This window comes from Lycorma delicatula, chromosome 1, assembly GCF_047948215.1.
Source record: "Lycorma delicatula isolate Av1 chromosome 1, ASM4794821v1, whole genome shotgun sequence".
Lineage (NCBI taxonomy): Eukaryota > Metazoa > Arthropoda > Insecta > Hemiptera > Fulgoridae > Lycorma > Lycorma delicatula.
Genome location: NC_134455.1, coordinates 327,025,979 through 327,041,084, shown reverse-complemented (window position 1 = coordinate 327,041,084; position 15,106 = coordinate 327,025,979). Strand labels below are relative to the sequence as shown.

The 15,106-nt window shown below is 28.5% G+C and overlaps 1 protein-coding gene across 1 annotated transcript in view; it reads right to left on the bottom strand.

Annotated features, from left to right (window-relative positions):
• LOC142334231 (diacylglycerol kinase theta) overlaps window positions 1–15,106 on the bottom strand; it is a 159,376-nt gene that overhangs the window by 72,731 nt on the left and 71,539 nt on the right. Inside the window, exons 6-7 of the mRNA XM_075382083.1 lie at window positions 2,574–2,678; window positions 327–461 (exon numbers count right to left, since the gene is read on the bottom strand). Coding sequence (XP_075238198.1) covers window positions 327–461; window positions 2,574–2,678 — 240 coding nt within the window. The remainder of the gene's footprint in view (window positions 1–326; window positions 462–2,573; window positions 2,679–15,106) is intronic.

Below are 15,106 nucleotides of genomic sequence, written 5' to 3'. Positions count from 1 at the left end.
AAATGTAATGTTATGTCATTACAACTAAACAAAAGATGCTAACACCTTGTTTTTTTTTTGTGGTAAAAAGCTCAAATATGTTATATAACATATTCATAAATGGTGTTGCTAGTTACATGAAGACTCAGTCAGTCAGTCAGTCACCTTTTCCATTGGACAGATTGTGTACATACATATACACACACATATGCACATCCATGCATAAACACACATACACACATACACACACACATACATATATATATATATATATATATATATATATATATATATATATATATAAATAAAATATTACTTGTAAGTGAAGTAAATGATTAAATACATACTTAAACCTTTGGTAATATGAAATGCATGTAATGCAGTCATCAAAATATGCTCAGTGCTAGCAAGTCGTGAAACTGTGATTACACGGAATATTCTTCTTCTTAAAGAGCTATTTCCATCATATACTTTTATTACTTCTGTAAAAATAATTACAATTGTCTAAATATTAAGCTAATCATAAAAATTACTGTAAAGGCCATGATAAATTTGACATCATACCACTTTTGTTAATTTTTTGTGATTCCTTACTAATTCTTTTAATCTGTTTAGTACTCATAATTATGCTACCATCACTTTTATTTAAATTTATTCTTGCACAAAATTGTAAATGGGGAAATGATGCTTCCATTCTCTTTTATTCTTATTACCCCATAGCCTAGGTTGTATTTCCCATAAAGCATCTTGGTACAGCTCTTTAATATCATCTTTTGCTTCCTCTTTTCCTAGTACCTAGTATCTGTTTTTCTTTGACTATTTCCTTTCCAACTGGTTATTATTATATCAATTAAGATAAATAAAAACAAAATACTAAGAAATAGAAATTTAACTAAATAGTTAAATAATGATGTGAAAGTGATGATGAAACCTAAGGGTCGACATACAGATAATTTTGTCTAGAAGGAAATCTTATGAACCACAAAGTAAATTATCTATTATAACTCAAGTTAATTTATTTATTGATGCTGCAAAGCAGCACAGGTCCGTTAGTTTACAATAAAAACAATTTCATATTTAAAAAATCAAAACATGTGCCAAATGACCTCTGGTTTCAATTGTCTTGTAATAAAACTTATTAGAATTTAAATATGCTAATAAAAATAAAAAAAAGCCAGCAAAAGGTTGCATAACTTTTCTGACTTTGCCACCGACAACTTTTTATTTCAAATATACCACAATATTTTTAAATATTAAATACTTAATGACTATTTAGAGAACTGTGAAAAATATTGAATTATCAATAAAAAAAATTTGGGGCTGACTTGACTCCCTTGATCAAATGATGTTTTTAACTTAAAAATAATACTCTATTAAAAGCATTACTGAGAAATAAGTAAAAATTCTTAGTAAAAAAATTTTGGGCTCTAACTGATTCCCTTGACCAAATGATGTTTTTATCATCAAAAATTATAGTGTATTTAGAATATAATTATCAAAAAAATTGGGTTCAATTTGAGTTCTTGATTGACTGCTATCTCATTAGCATCATTTTTCATAAACCCACAACATGAAAAAACAGAAAAAGTATAAAAAATTATTAAATATTTTTCATTTTTATGTCGGGACTCATGAGTATCGCTTTTTCTAAAAAGTTTCACTATCATTTTCACTTATATTAGTAGGTTCAGTTGGATTTTCTATCATGTAAATCTTTAAAGTTAAAAAAAGATGTATTTTAAATGCAGGTTTAATTCAGTCCACCCTTTTTATGACTTTAAAGTTCACTTACTGGAGTAATTGTTTGCTTCAATATCTCTGCCCAAATAGGTGCAATGTTGGGTTCGAAAATTAGGCTAAAGCTTTTTGGTATAAATATATATATATATATATATAATCAAATATCTATGCCAAATTTCAACTTTTTTGGTTCACAGATTTTCAAGATATAAGGCAAAAGCTATTTCTAAGTAATGTTGAATATCCAGTGTCGTCCATAAATTCAATTAATTTAAAACTTTTTTTTTTAACAACTAAAGCTCAATTCTCTATGACCACTGTACAAAAAGTCAGAAATTAAAAATTGTGAACAATACCTCCTCTTTTTTAACTTTGTCCAAAATTTAACTGTATCAATTACCAATATAGATATTTTTTGAAGTATTTATGTTGAGACATTCCTAAAGGTATTAATCAATATACAAGCCAACAAAAGTACATATTTTATCATCTAGAAATTTGATAAATATTTTTGTGGTTATTTAACTAAGGGGATCTTGAAATGTTGATGTTTGCAAAAACCTCAATAACCAACACTTTGGACAATTACTATACTTTCTCTTCAGAGCTATGCTGCTGCAGCAACTCAATAGAAATAATTTTAAATCTGTAATAAAAATGCTTGCTTTAAATTATTCTCATCTTTAAGAGTGTAAATACATTTTTAATTAGTGATATAATTATCAAACTTGAGTGCATAAATTGCGCAGCAGGAGCTACACTGGGTCACTGCATATCCTCCCCACAACTCTCGTGCTGCTCTTAAGAAAGATTATCATTGAGGACATGACAATGCATAACTTCATCACAATTACCTTCATCCTTATCTTCTTTATCTCTTTTTTCTTTACCCAACGACATTTCATCTTTTTCTTTATGGCTTTTGTCTCCACTACTAAACTCTTCAGAAATGCTGCGAGCTGAAACAGTTACAAATGCACAATAAAACTAAAAAAAGTGCCAAGAAATTGTTTACTAATTTTAAAAATCACAATAATTATATAGTAACATAAAAACATAAAATATATAGACGCACAGAGATAGAAAATTTACTAATGACAATTCCTGTTTTTATAGTGCAGTAATAAAAAATTTCAGTATACAACAGCAATGCAGCTAAAAAGGTTTTAAATATAAAAATGTAATTTAAATAAACACAATTAATTCATTAGTTTAAGGAAAGAAAGAAAAATTCTGGTGAGGCAACTAATCTCGTACTAAATTAGACAAAATTACATTGTTGTTAATAAAAACTTGCTATGACAGAAAATCTGGAAAACTGTGATAAAAAGTATGAAAACCTACATGAAGTGTCTCCAAAAAAATAGATTAAATGTTAAAACTCATGAAATTATAGGAAATGAAATAATAAATAGGGCAACTAATGACTAATATAGCAAAAGTTCATATAGTTACATATTAAACATGATATTTTTATTTTCAATAGGACAAGATTTAATATTAATTAAGGCAATCAAAGAAATTAGACACAATAAACAAGTTTGGTATTTTTTCTTTATTTCTACTGATGAAATTATATACTTGATTTGGTCAAAAAAATGTTTTTGATTTAGGAAATATATCTAATATCTATCTAAATTAAACATTCCTACAAAACGTTTCAACATTTATTTGCACTTGTAAAAGTTTTAATTGTCTTCATTTACATAACAGAATTTAGAGGCAATGTGACTTAAGACTGTACGTGCTCCTTTCATTACTATTAACAACCTCCAAATGATTGATCATGTCTTCCTCTAGCGCTTTCTAATCTACTTTTTCAAAACAGTTACTTTTGTCTTTCATCTAAATTAAACTAGTTGAATTTAGATAAAAAATTCAACAAGCTCTCTTTCCTTCCCACCAGACAGATCACATCATTATTTCATTTAAGCTAAAATAAAAAAAAAATCATCCTTTGATGATATCACTGAAAGTACAAGGGTTTCTTCAGTTAATGCTCATTTGCAAATGTTTCTAAACAGAAGAATGATTTTCACCCAGTCTTAATATTTACATTCATTATTAGCTCAATCAAGGAGAGCTCACTGCTCTACTTGATTTCACAGTTTATTATAAATCAAAATTATTATTATAAAATCTTTGGAAATTTTAACATTTAGAATTAAATTTTCTTGTCTTTGAGAGGGAGTAATTAAAAAATTATTCTTAGTTAATAATCTCATTGCTTTTTATTCACCAAACTATTTTCATTTACGTAAAATCAAAATCCTTAATCGCAACTGACATTTCATGCTCACTTTTTCCATCATTACAATGATATTATATTACTGCTGCATTGAACTGTAACTAAAACAAAATGTGGAAAGAAAAAATGACATGTAACAAAAAAAAAACCAAATAAAAAAGTATGAACAATTATATTGCTCATACTTTAATAAAATAAAAAATAATAAAAAAATAAATAATAAAATGAAAATAATTTCAATGAAATAAAAAAGTAGCACTACGACTCTGTTAAAAGCCATGCAGATATTCACAATGTATTAGGCAGCATGAAACAAAACTGGCAAGAAATATAACCAGCTTTTTTAAAAAAATCTAAGATTTCTTTCCCTGAACTTACTTAATTTAAAATATTTCAAAACTTAAATGCTCAAGACAGGTTCAACATAATCTTTGTATATTATTCCAAAACTAATCTTTAAAAAAAAAAAAAAATGATAATGAAAATCACAGACATCAGTGATTAATCAATACAAATGGTTAAATGACCAGTTTGATAACATAACAACTGGCACAATGTTAGCACCTATTTTTATTTTAAATAAATATCAAATATTAATAAATATCAAACGGAGTGAAAATTTTACTTCTATTTAGAAATATTTACAAATGAGCATTTAACTGAAGAAACACCTGTATGTAGTGATATCAGCAAAGAATGAATTTTTTACACCTCAAATGTACTAAAAATCAACAGGACTAAAATTAAAACAGTAATTAGCTAATATTCTGTATTGACATGGTGGCAACAAAAAAATATATAAAATAAAATCAGAAAGGAATGAAATATTTCTTACTCATAAGAAGTATTTTTTCATTGTAAACAGTTTTATAACAGACAATCAAAAACATATTTCTTCAACAGTATTGAGGAAAAGATGATGTAAAAAAAACCAATAAAAATACAATAATAGATTCAGAGGTTAAGAATGAGCAGGAGAGGTGAGTATGTTTCATTATCACTTGCAAACTGAATTCAACCAGTTAAAAACACAATTTTATGTAAAACCTCACTACCATTTTGAGTAGACTTTGCAGTTAAAAGTTTAGAAACATGACTCAAAAGCAAAAACATGCCAAATGTATTTTGTAATTTTAAAATCAATAAAAAAAAATTTTTTTTGAAATGTATCTTATCATCTTATTACCAATTATTATTGTAACAGATTATGTTTGTTATTTAAATCAATTAATACTACAAAGTTCTAAGCACTGAACTTACAAGAGGTTATCTCTAAAATAAAGGCCATTTCATTAAAAAAAATTTTATTTTGAAAACTTTATATTTTTTATTTCTTTTAAACTACTTACCTTATACTACTTCTCTAAATAATCGCCACATGAATTAAGACATTTATCGCAGTAGTTCACCAGCACACCCTTGTTCTGCCACCAGTCCATTTCGTCACTGATTAACAACATTTTTAAGTTTATGGTCACCCGAGAATCGCTTATCACAAAAAAGTTCTTTCAATTTCACAAACAAATGGTAATCAAAAGGAGCTAATTCCGGACTACATGGTGGGTGATCATAAATTTCCTACCCAAATGTTCTCAGTAAATCACTTGTCAGATCCGCAACATGTGGATGTGCATTATCATGCAGCAGGAAGACGCCATCGGTCAACTGCCGATGTCACAGATTTTGGATGGCGCCATAACTTATGTAGAGTTTCGCAGTAGGCTTCTGGATTTATACTCATTCCACGTGGCATGAAATCAATTAACAGTATGCCAAACTAATCTCAAAAGACTGTGGCCATCAGTTTGTGTCCAAATGGCCGAGACTTGACCTTTGTTGGTATAGTTGGTGATTGCAGAAGACCCTATTACTTGACTGCCGTCTTCTCTCTAGCGTGTAATACGAAATCAATGTTTCATTGCTGGTAACAATTGGATTAAGGAAATCATCACCTTTTTCTGTGTAGCGCATCAAAAATTTCAAAGCAGATCCCATTCGGATTTTTTTGTGACGTTCCGTTAAGACGTGCAGCGCCCAACGTGCACAAACCTTTCTGAAGCTGAAATGGTCATGAACAATGCCACCAATAACAGCTCTTGAAACATCAGGAACAAGAAGGGCCAGGTTAGAAATCATTGAGCAATGATTTTTTCTGATTTCCTCATCAATGCTTTTCAACAACTCCTCGTGAATATCGAGGGCCTCCTCGAATATGCTTCATTGTTCACATTAATTCTGTTATTTCTAAAACTTTCACACCATTTTCAAACACTTCTTTCGTTCATTACATTATTACTGTACACAGCAACCTACTGCCTGTGAATTTCAGCTGGCTTAACATTTTGATGGTTTAAGAACATATGACTCCACGTACTTCACAGTTGGCGGCAACATCAATTTTCCTATTCATTTTATAACGTAATAACTCACACACAATGAAAGGTACTACAATGCAACAACTTACAGACAATGCAGTGTGTATATTACTAGTGTGGCCATGAATGATACAGGTTCGCCAACCTTAAGGAGAGATATTTCCCAGCAGTCTTTACTGTAGAGATATCCCTCGTAGAATTTCATACTGATAAAGAGGTCTTAGTAACTTGGCCCTGAAGTCCATGCTGAATATCACTAACCTGCAGAAAAAGGTGTATATTTTCACTTAGAAAAAGAGTAGTAATCTTCGTGAGTGTTCCACACCATTTTTTTTTTTTTTTAACTTCTCTGAAGGTCATTAACCTCTGAAGATTCTTTAATGTTTTACAATAATCTACAGAGTTATTTAGGTTCCAGTTTTCACAACATCTACGAGTAAAATTCCCCGATGTTCTCAAATAATAGTAGCCATCATTTTTCAGTTTAATAGTGTCTATTTGAATGTTTTCTGGATTACTAGATAAACAAGTATGCTTCCACCATTTGGGCAGTTCCTCTGTCTCTACAATCATGAATTTGACCTATGTCTTATCCATCAGATTCAATTAATCCTATTTTTTATTGTAATTCTCAAAGAATATCAAAGTCTTGGTCACTTTGAATTTCTATATGCAATAACAAAAAAACTCCCTTATATGTTTGACATTTATTGTTAGTTTAAATTTAAGTAGACACGACTGTTGAAGAATGAGGCATATAAACAAACTATTTCGAATAAACAGTAACAAAGCTGCTAGAAAATATTTTTAAAATTAAAATGAATTTAGATTTAAAAAAAACAACACATGCAATACTGAAACACCAGATCTAAATTATAAAATCTTGCTCATTCATAATCTTCAAAATTATACAAGCAAAGTGTCATGTTGAAATTTTTTTGTTCCATTATGAATTTTTGTTTCTGTAAACTTAATTTTCCATTAAAAAATTCACATATAAAAATTGAAATTGAGATTTATTGAGGTTGAATAATTTCAAAACCTAATTTAAGTACAAAGTATAAATTTCAAAATTAAAAAAATTCAAAGTCTAAATTAAAGAAATTCTAAAACTGAGTACTTCATGCAGCACTTACCGATCTTTATTAAACTAAAACAAATAAAAATTACCCATCATAGGCAATTAGCAATTTTTCTATTTTATTCAAATAACTTTTTATCTTCCTAAATCTAATCAGCATTAGACTGTGTATAAAAATTTACAAAAAGTAAACTGTATTGACTTTATACAATAATTAAATTTTCCGTATTGTTTGGTAAGTCTATTGTAAGATATATGACAGAAAATAAATTAATGGGTACCGCTTTGAATTTTCTTGAATACTATCTTAAAGACAAAAATTCATTAGTACATTTATAACTTTTATAAGGTTGGAAGGACATTATTGTAATATTAAAAGCAATCTATGAATGAAGCAGATGCATTCTGAATCATACTGGTTTAAACTGGGCCTTTTAAATTTTTCTCACAAGAAAACTGTGGCAATTAAAATATGTAGCTAATAAATGCTTACTCTCTGTCAGTTTATGCATAAGAGAACATATATGCAGAAATAAACTGTATGATATGGAAAAAGGGAAGGAATTTAAAATTGTAGAAAGGAGTTGTTTAACTATGGCAATTAATAAAGTGGGTAAACCAATGTGAAAACACAGGCATCTACTTCCTTATTTTGGCATCACTAAAAATTAATTCACCATAACATGAAAAGATTTTAATTGCAAATTAACATAATAACTTGCATACAAAGATTTGTGAACAATTTTTCTTAATACTATTTATTTTTCTACCAGTTCCTGTTTCTAGATAGCCAAAAACACACAAACACTTACAACCACTCTATAAAAGTATCATTGCAAACTTTTAACTGCAAAATCAAGCATTTAATTTGCAAGAAATATCTGTTGGTAACTCAAACCATAGTGATTAAAAACTAAAAATATATCTCAGACAGATAAGGTATAGAATAAACACGTTTACTGCAATCACTACTGTATAAAATTTAACATTAAGTTTATATTATTTTACCTTGAATAACTTGAATGTTGTATTCAGCTTTTCTCTATGACTGCCCCAGTACCAGAGCGAAGGCAAAGCAAGAGTATACAAAGACAGACACACATATCTACACAATAAAAAGCAAATGTGGCTGCGGCAGACATCTTTTGTAACACATCTAAAATATCATGCAGCATGCACAAATAAATAAAAATAAGTGAAAATAAAATGCTTACAAAATAACTAACAGAAAAATGAACACTTGAAATAAAATTATATCTCAAACCTTAATATCACAAAAAAAAACAAAAACCAGTTTGCTTAACAAGAAAAAAATGACTTACATCACTAACTAATAAATATGCAAAATATATAAGTAAAATCTATACTTATATTATGAAAAATTTGATAAAAAAAAATTAATTAAAAAACGCTTATAACGCAAAGTTCACCATTTTAAAAATACATCTTTATAGTAGATAATCACATTTTGCTATCCACAGGAACAGTAAATCCAGTTTAATCCACTTAATATGCAACATGTAAGCAGAACAATTTCTGCTTGATGTTTTTTCATGGTACCCCTAAAATTAATTATTAAATATGCATATGTATATAATACTCACTATTTAATAGATTTCTAATTGTGTTTAAAGTAGATTCAGCTTATTACACGAGCATTAGAATTTTTAGAACAAATTAATATGTTTTATTCAAATAATACCATATACTACTGATGAATATGACAAAATGGCAATAAACAAAATTTTTAAATAAATTAGATAGCAGGACTGGCATGCAGTTGTGTGTACCATGCTACCCTATAGTCAATATAATTATGTTATATTACTAAATTACTATGGACAGCTATAGTTTAGTGGGTGAACATTTTCATTGTATATTAAATTAATAAAACAAAATAAATTTAAGAAGTAAATTGAACCATTAAAATGCAAATTTTAAATTAAGAAATCATAAAAAAATTATTATGAATTTGCTAATACTCATTCATAACTAATTAAATAATTCTGAAAAATTAGAAAGGAGGTAAAAGAAAAGACAGTCTATGAAACCAAAGGGAAGAAAATAATTAAAAATTTGAAGTATTTCAAAATCTAAAACTAAACATTTCCTCAAGCTTAAAGCTTATAGCTGTAGCTGAATAGGATATTGCTAATGCAAAAGCAAAGGAGACTTGTAAAACAACTCCACGTTAGAAATTTTATTGAATCCAATGGACAGAAAAATTTATACTAAGACCCAAGGCATTACTCATTACAAAATTGTTGTAGAAGCAAAGTTTGTAAATGATGATTTAAAAGCAGTTTTAAAAAACCTTTATCAAACAGAAAAAAAAGTAAGACTAAGTCATGTTAACCTCATAGTCATGTTAAATGCTTTACTGATGAAAAAGGGTGTCACTCATAAGGGATTTGTCCCACAGATCAAATAGTCAACCAAAAACGTTTATTTCATGATAATGCAATGTTTGAGAGGCAGACTGATGTAAGCAGGTGATGTGAGGCATGGCCAACAATTCATGAATGCTGAACCATAAACACAAGCACCTGCACTTGTGTTGGTTTTAATTTTTGGGAAACAAGAAATTATCATTACTGCAAATAAAAAAAATCTGTTATTAAAAATTTCCATTAAAACTATTTAATAATTAATTTTCTTTTTAAAGAGTAACTAGATTTATTAATAGACAGCTCTCTGAAGTGTAGCAGGGATTTATCTAGTTAAAAATTTACAATCATGGATTATTTAATTGAGACATACTGTTAAAATTATTTATATATTTATGTACATGTTAACACACTAAAAAATATTAATTTATCTGCTAATATTATACTTGCAGATTATGACAAAACTCACTCTGAAATCAACTAATAAACAAAATCAAAACTACTTATTCAAAGTATATAAATTACTAATAATCTAATAAGTTTAAATTGATTGAGATTCATGATTAAAAATACAGTAATGAAGAATGTTTTGAAATTTTTTATAAATAAAATATTGAAAGCTTAAAGCAAATGTGGAACATCTTTTTATTAACCTCTGGGACCACCACTAGGTATTGCTTCAGAGAATGAGATGAATGACAATTTTTGTAGTGTGTGAAAATGTCATGCTGACCAAGATTTGAACCCGGGACCTCTGGATGAAAGGCCAAGATGCTACCACTTGCACCACGCAGACCGGCATAGAATATGTCTATTGCATTATTATGTAACCATATATTTTGACTAACTACAATGACTATAAGGCAATAAAATAAACACAAACTCATAAAAAATATTAACTATTTTACAAAAGCCAGCCTGGCAAATAAAAAAAAAAAAATATATATATATATATGCGTATGTGTCACATAATGGATTATTCCCCAACAAATTAACAAAAATAAATACACTTCTCAGAGTAACTCAAATAATTTACAGGTTTGGCTGTTTTACAGGTTTCACTTAGTTTTTTGTGTAGGACCCTGTAGAAAAGTAAAAAATTGCAAAAGCAAGGTTTGGGTAATTACAAAATAATAAATTTCTCAACTCCAATAAGAGATAGAGGGCTCATTTTGGTGCCATTTTAAAGATGTTGGAATGAATTGGCTTTCATATAATACACATATAATAACACTTGGCAAGGTTTTGTGATATTAGTAGATCAAAGTCACCAAACATATTTGATCTTCTATATATCCAAACGTGTATTTTTTAGATTTGAAAAAATATATATTTTTTGCTTCCTAATGTTTTGTACATGTGGTAAACATTTAATAATGGTATCATGTTAAAAAATAATTTTGTAAATAATTAAGTACAGCAGAATATTCCAATTGTTCCCCCTATGTGGCAATTGCTAATTGAGATTCAATCAATGAAAACCCTCCCCTTCCAGTCTTCCAGACTAGGTCACTTGATGAGGCAGAAGAGTAGTTAGTGTTCAGCTTCATATGTTATTTATTTATTATATTTATGATGTATTTTGGTACAGTCTTGTTTTCTTCTTTTTTACAGCTGTATATTTAGTTAGCCTAAGTACAGCAGATGTTAATATATGCATTAATTAATAGTATTGTATTTTCATAACTACACATGTTCATCTCATCTCATTAATTAAAAATAAAAACACAACACCAGAATGTAAAAATATATAAAATATAATATAATTAAATATGTAAAAAGCTAAACACAAAACTTTAAATGTCATTTGAACAAGTGAATCAATGCATTTTATTTAATGTTCATTATATGGATTGTAGTAGTATTTAGAATAGTGGGCATGACTGCAGGTGCTATTCGACGAAGACATTTGTGAACATTTTTTGGTCCTCCTCTGCGGATTTGAAAATTTATTTGTGACAGTGCAAATTTAAAAGTGTTCTTCAAATTACAATTACACTTAATCTTCAATTGGATCCAGTGTAATAAATAAAAAAGGATTTGATTAACTTGCTGTATTCTACTGGAATTGAGGTTATAACATCTTATTTAGTCACTAATGACTTTAATTGTTGATGCGACTATAAATAAAAGTATTTAAAAAAAATCTTATTTATCCTGGATTTACATATTATTTTATTTATTTTTACTTAATTTACATTAAAAATTTCATTATAATGGATAAAGAACAATTATTAAAACAGAGATGGACTATTAAATCTGTGTTACAAGAATTAATACACACATTGATAATTTTGATGTTACAATGGATAATACTTACACCCTTCAAATCAAATTGAGAATTTTCTTGATTTACAGAATAAATATGAAATTATACAATCTCACCTTGAAAAGGAATTTGATGATGACTATGATCTTTCATCAGACCATACTCAAGTTGAAGAAAAGTTATGTTACATTGAATGCAGATTACAATATCTGATTCAATATTCTGATTCTAGGTCTGTATCTAAAGTACAGTAATTAGAGAAGCCAATATAAATACAGAAATTAACAGACTACAATTGCAGCCAACTAATACACAAATATTTAAAGGCAATGTATTAGATTGGCAACATTACTATAGTATTTTCAATGATCTGGTTCATAGTAATAGATTTGACTAACCTACAAAAATTGCATTACCTACATTCTTCATTGAAGGACGATGCATTGACAGTTGTTAAGAATTTGTTCATTACAAATGACAATTATATTATAGCACTAGAGCTATTGAAGAAGCGATTTGATAATACATATATAATCGCTTTTCATAATGCCAAATGAATTTTAAAATTAAATTCTTTAAAGGGATTTCACATTTTTGATTTGATCAAATTTGGGCAACATGTCCAAAGATATGTTGCCCAAATTTATTATTGAAATCTCTTCTTATGTAAATGCTTTAGATGCATTGCCAATTCCAATTAACAAACATAAATTCATTGTAATTCAATTCTTAACTACAAAATTAATTACAACACTTCTAAAAAATGGAAAGAGAAACTATGAACTTAACAGTCTCCGATCTTTCAAGACTTCCTAGCATTTCTCGATTCAAGACGTCAAATTCTTGAAAATATCAACCCAAGTACGTCAATTAAACCAAGATAATATAACAAACATTGTCGCTAAAGGACAATGTTGTAACAATCCAACCAAATCCATTACTAAAGGATTCACTTCAAATATTAATAAACAACATAAGAGAAATACTCTTAAACGTTATTCAAAATCTAATCACAATAAATGTCTACTTTGTAATTATAATCATCATTTGTATGCTTGTAAGGATTTTTTAAATTATCCATTGATGGAGATTTTTTGGCATAATAATAAATCAAACTATTGTTCAACAAAGTAAACTTATTTCTCTTGACACATTTTTTGAACAATTGGGCTTACTATACATGTAGGAGGTAGGCTACAACATTCTCTATTATATTACCATGCAAAGCATCCAGGTGCTAATATCACCAGATTAATTATTATTGCTGAACATTTAAGACTTCTACATGCTGGTAGTCAGTTAACCCACCATTCGTTGCGTCAGAGGTATTGGACACTAAATGCTAAAAGAATTATTTCATCAGTCATTAGTAAATGTTAAACTTGCTTTAAGTTTACTGCATCAACACAAATTCAACAACTTTGTCTACTACCATATTACCATATTATAGAAAATTACAAAATCTTCTCAACCTTTCTTTGCTTGTGCAGTAGATAATAGTGGTCTGGTAACACATTATGGCAGGCAGAGATCTAAGTCCTTTGGCAAGGCTTATATCACTCTTTTCATTTGCCTTAGTACTAAGAGCAAACATTTAAAACTTGTGACTGATTTCACACCACAAGCATTTATTGCGGTCTTAGAGATTTATATCTCAGAGGTATTCCTACTCAAATCTTTTCTGAAAATGCCTCTAACTTTCGCTGCACTAGAAATATCCTCTACAATCTATATAAACTCGTAAAATCAGATAAATTTAAATCAGACATACATTCATTTTCAACTAAACAAGAGTCATTTATACCATCCATATCTCCCCATTTTGGTGGTTTATGGGAGAGCACAATAAAAGCATAAAATTTCATTTACATCATGTATAGGAAAGAAAATTCTGAATTTTCTATGTTCTCTGTTTCCACAGATCATAAGAATATAGAACCTCTCTCTTAGGACATTTTCTAATTGGATGCCCAGGTTAAGGTTAATTGTTTAGGCTGCTGGCAACTTATTAAAAAATGTATTCACTCAATTTGTAACAGATTGTCTACATTATCTACAATAACACAATAAATGGCATTTTCCTTCCTCTAATCTTTTGATAGATTTAGTTTTGATCACCGAGGATTCTGCTCCCATGCTTTGGAAGCACAGAATTGTTACCCAGGTTCATCCAGGTACTGACAAATTGGTAAGGGTTGTGCATTTAAATTCTGCTAAAGGGCAAATCAGAAGACTGATTTCCAATGATTTAAGTTATTTAATATTTATTTAGATATTTTTTAGTCATAATAAAATTTATATTTCATTTAATTTGTTACCTTTGTGATCAATTGTTATTGTAACTTCAGTACATTGTAATCTCTTAATGTATTATGTTCTGATTATTGTATGCTTTGTATAACATGTATTTATGTTGTAATTATAACATTGTCATATTGCTCTTATAACTCTTTACAGACTACTAGTGTATTACAGGTACATGCACACTATACACAGGCACATACACAAACAATACATACATACATGTCTAACATGTACATACACAAACATATCACGTATATAAATATATATATATATATATATATATATACTAGAATATTTTTAATGCACCTAGATGATTTGTTCACAAAGTCATGTGGCTAAGTTCCCATGACATTACTCATACACTTTTACATTCAATGGCATCACGCTTAGTTTGGCCATTGAACACACTCCAATAGAATTTCATGAGCAACACTTTTAAGAGAAATCCTAGATCCAAGTAATACTAGGTACAGATCATCAATGGATCACGATTATTCATGGCATTGAATTCACCTTCATACTAGTTGAGCCCCAGGAACAAAGCTTTTAAAAGAAATCCTAGATCCATGTCATCCTAGGTACATATCGTCAATAGCACCACACTTAGTTTGGCCATTGAATTCATCTTCACTCTAGTTGAGCCCCAGGAACAAAACCAATTTTTATGTAACTGAACATAATTATTTATTAATATTATATTATGTATATTCATTCAATGGTATG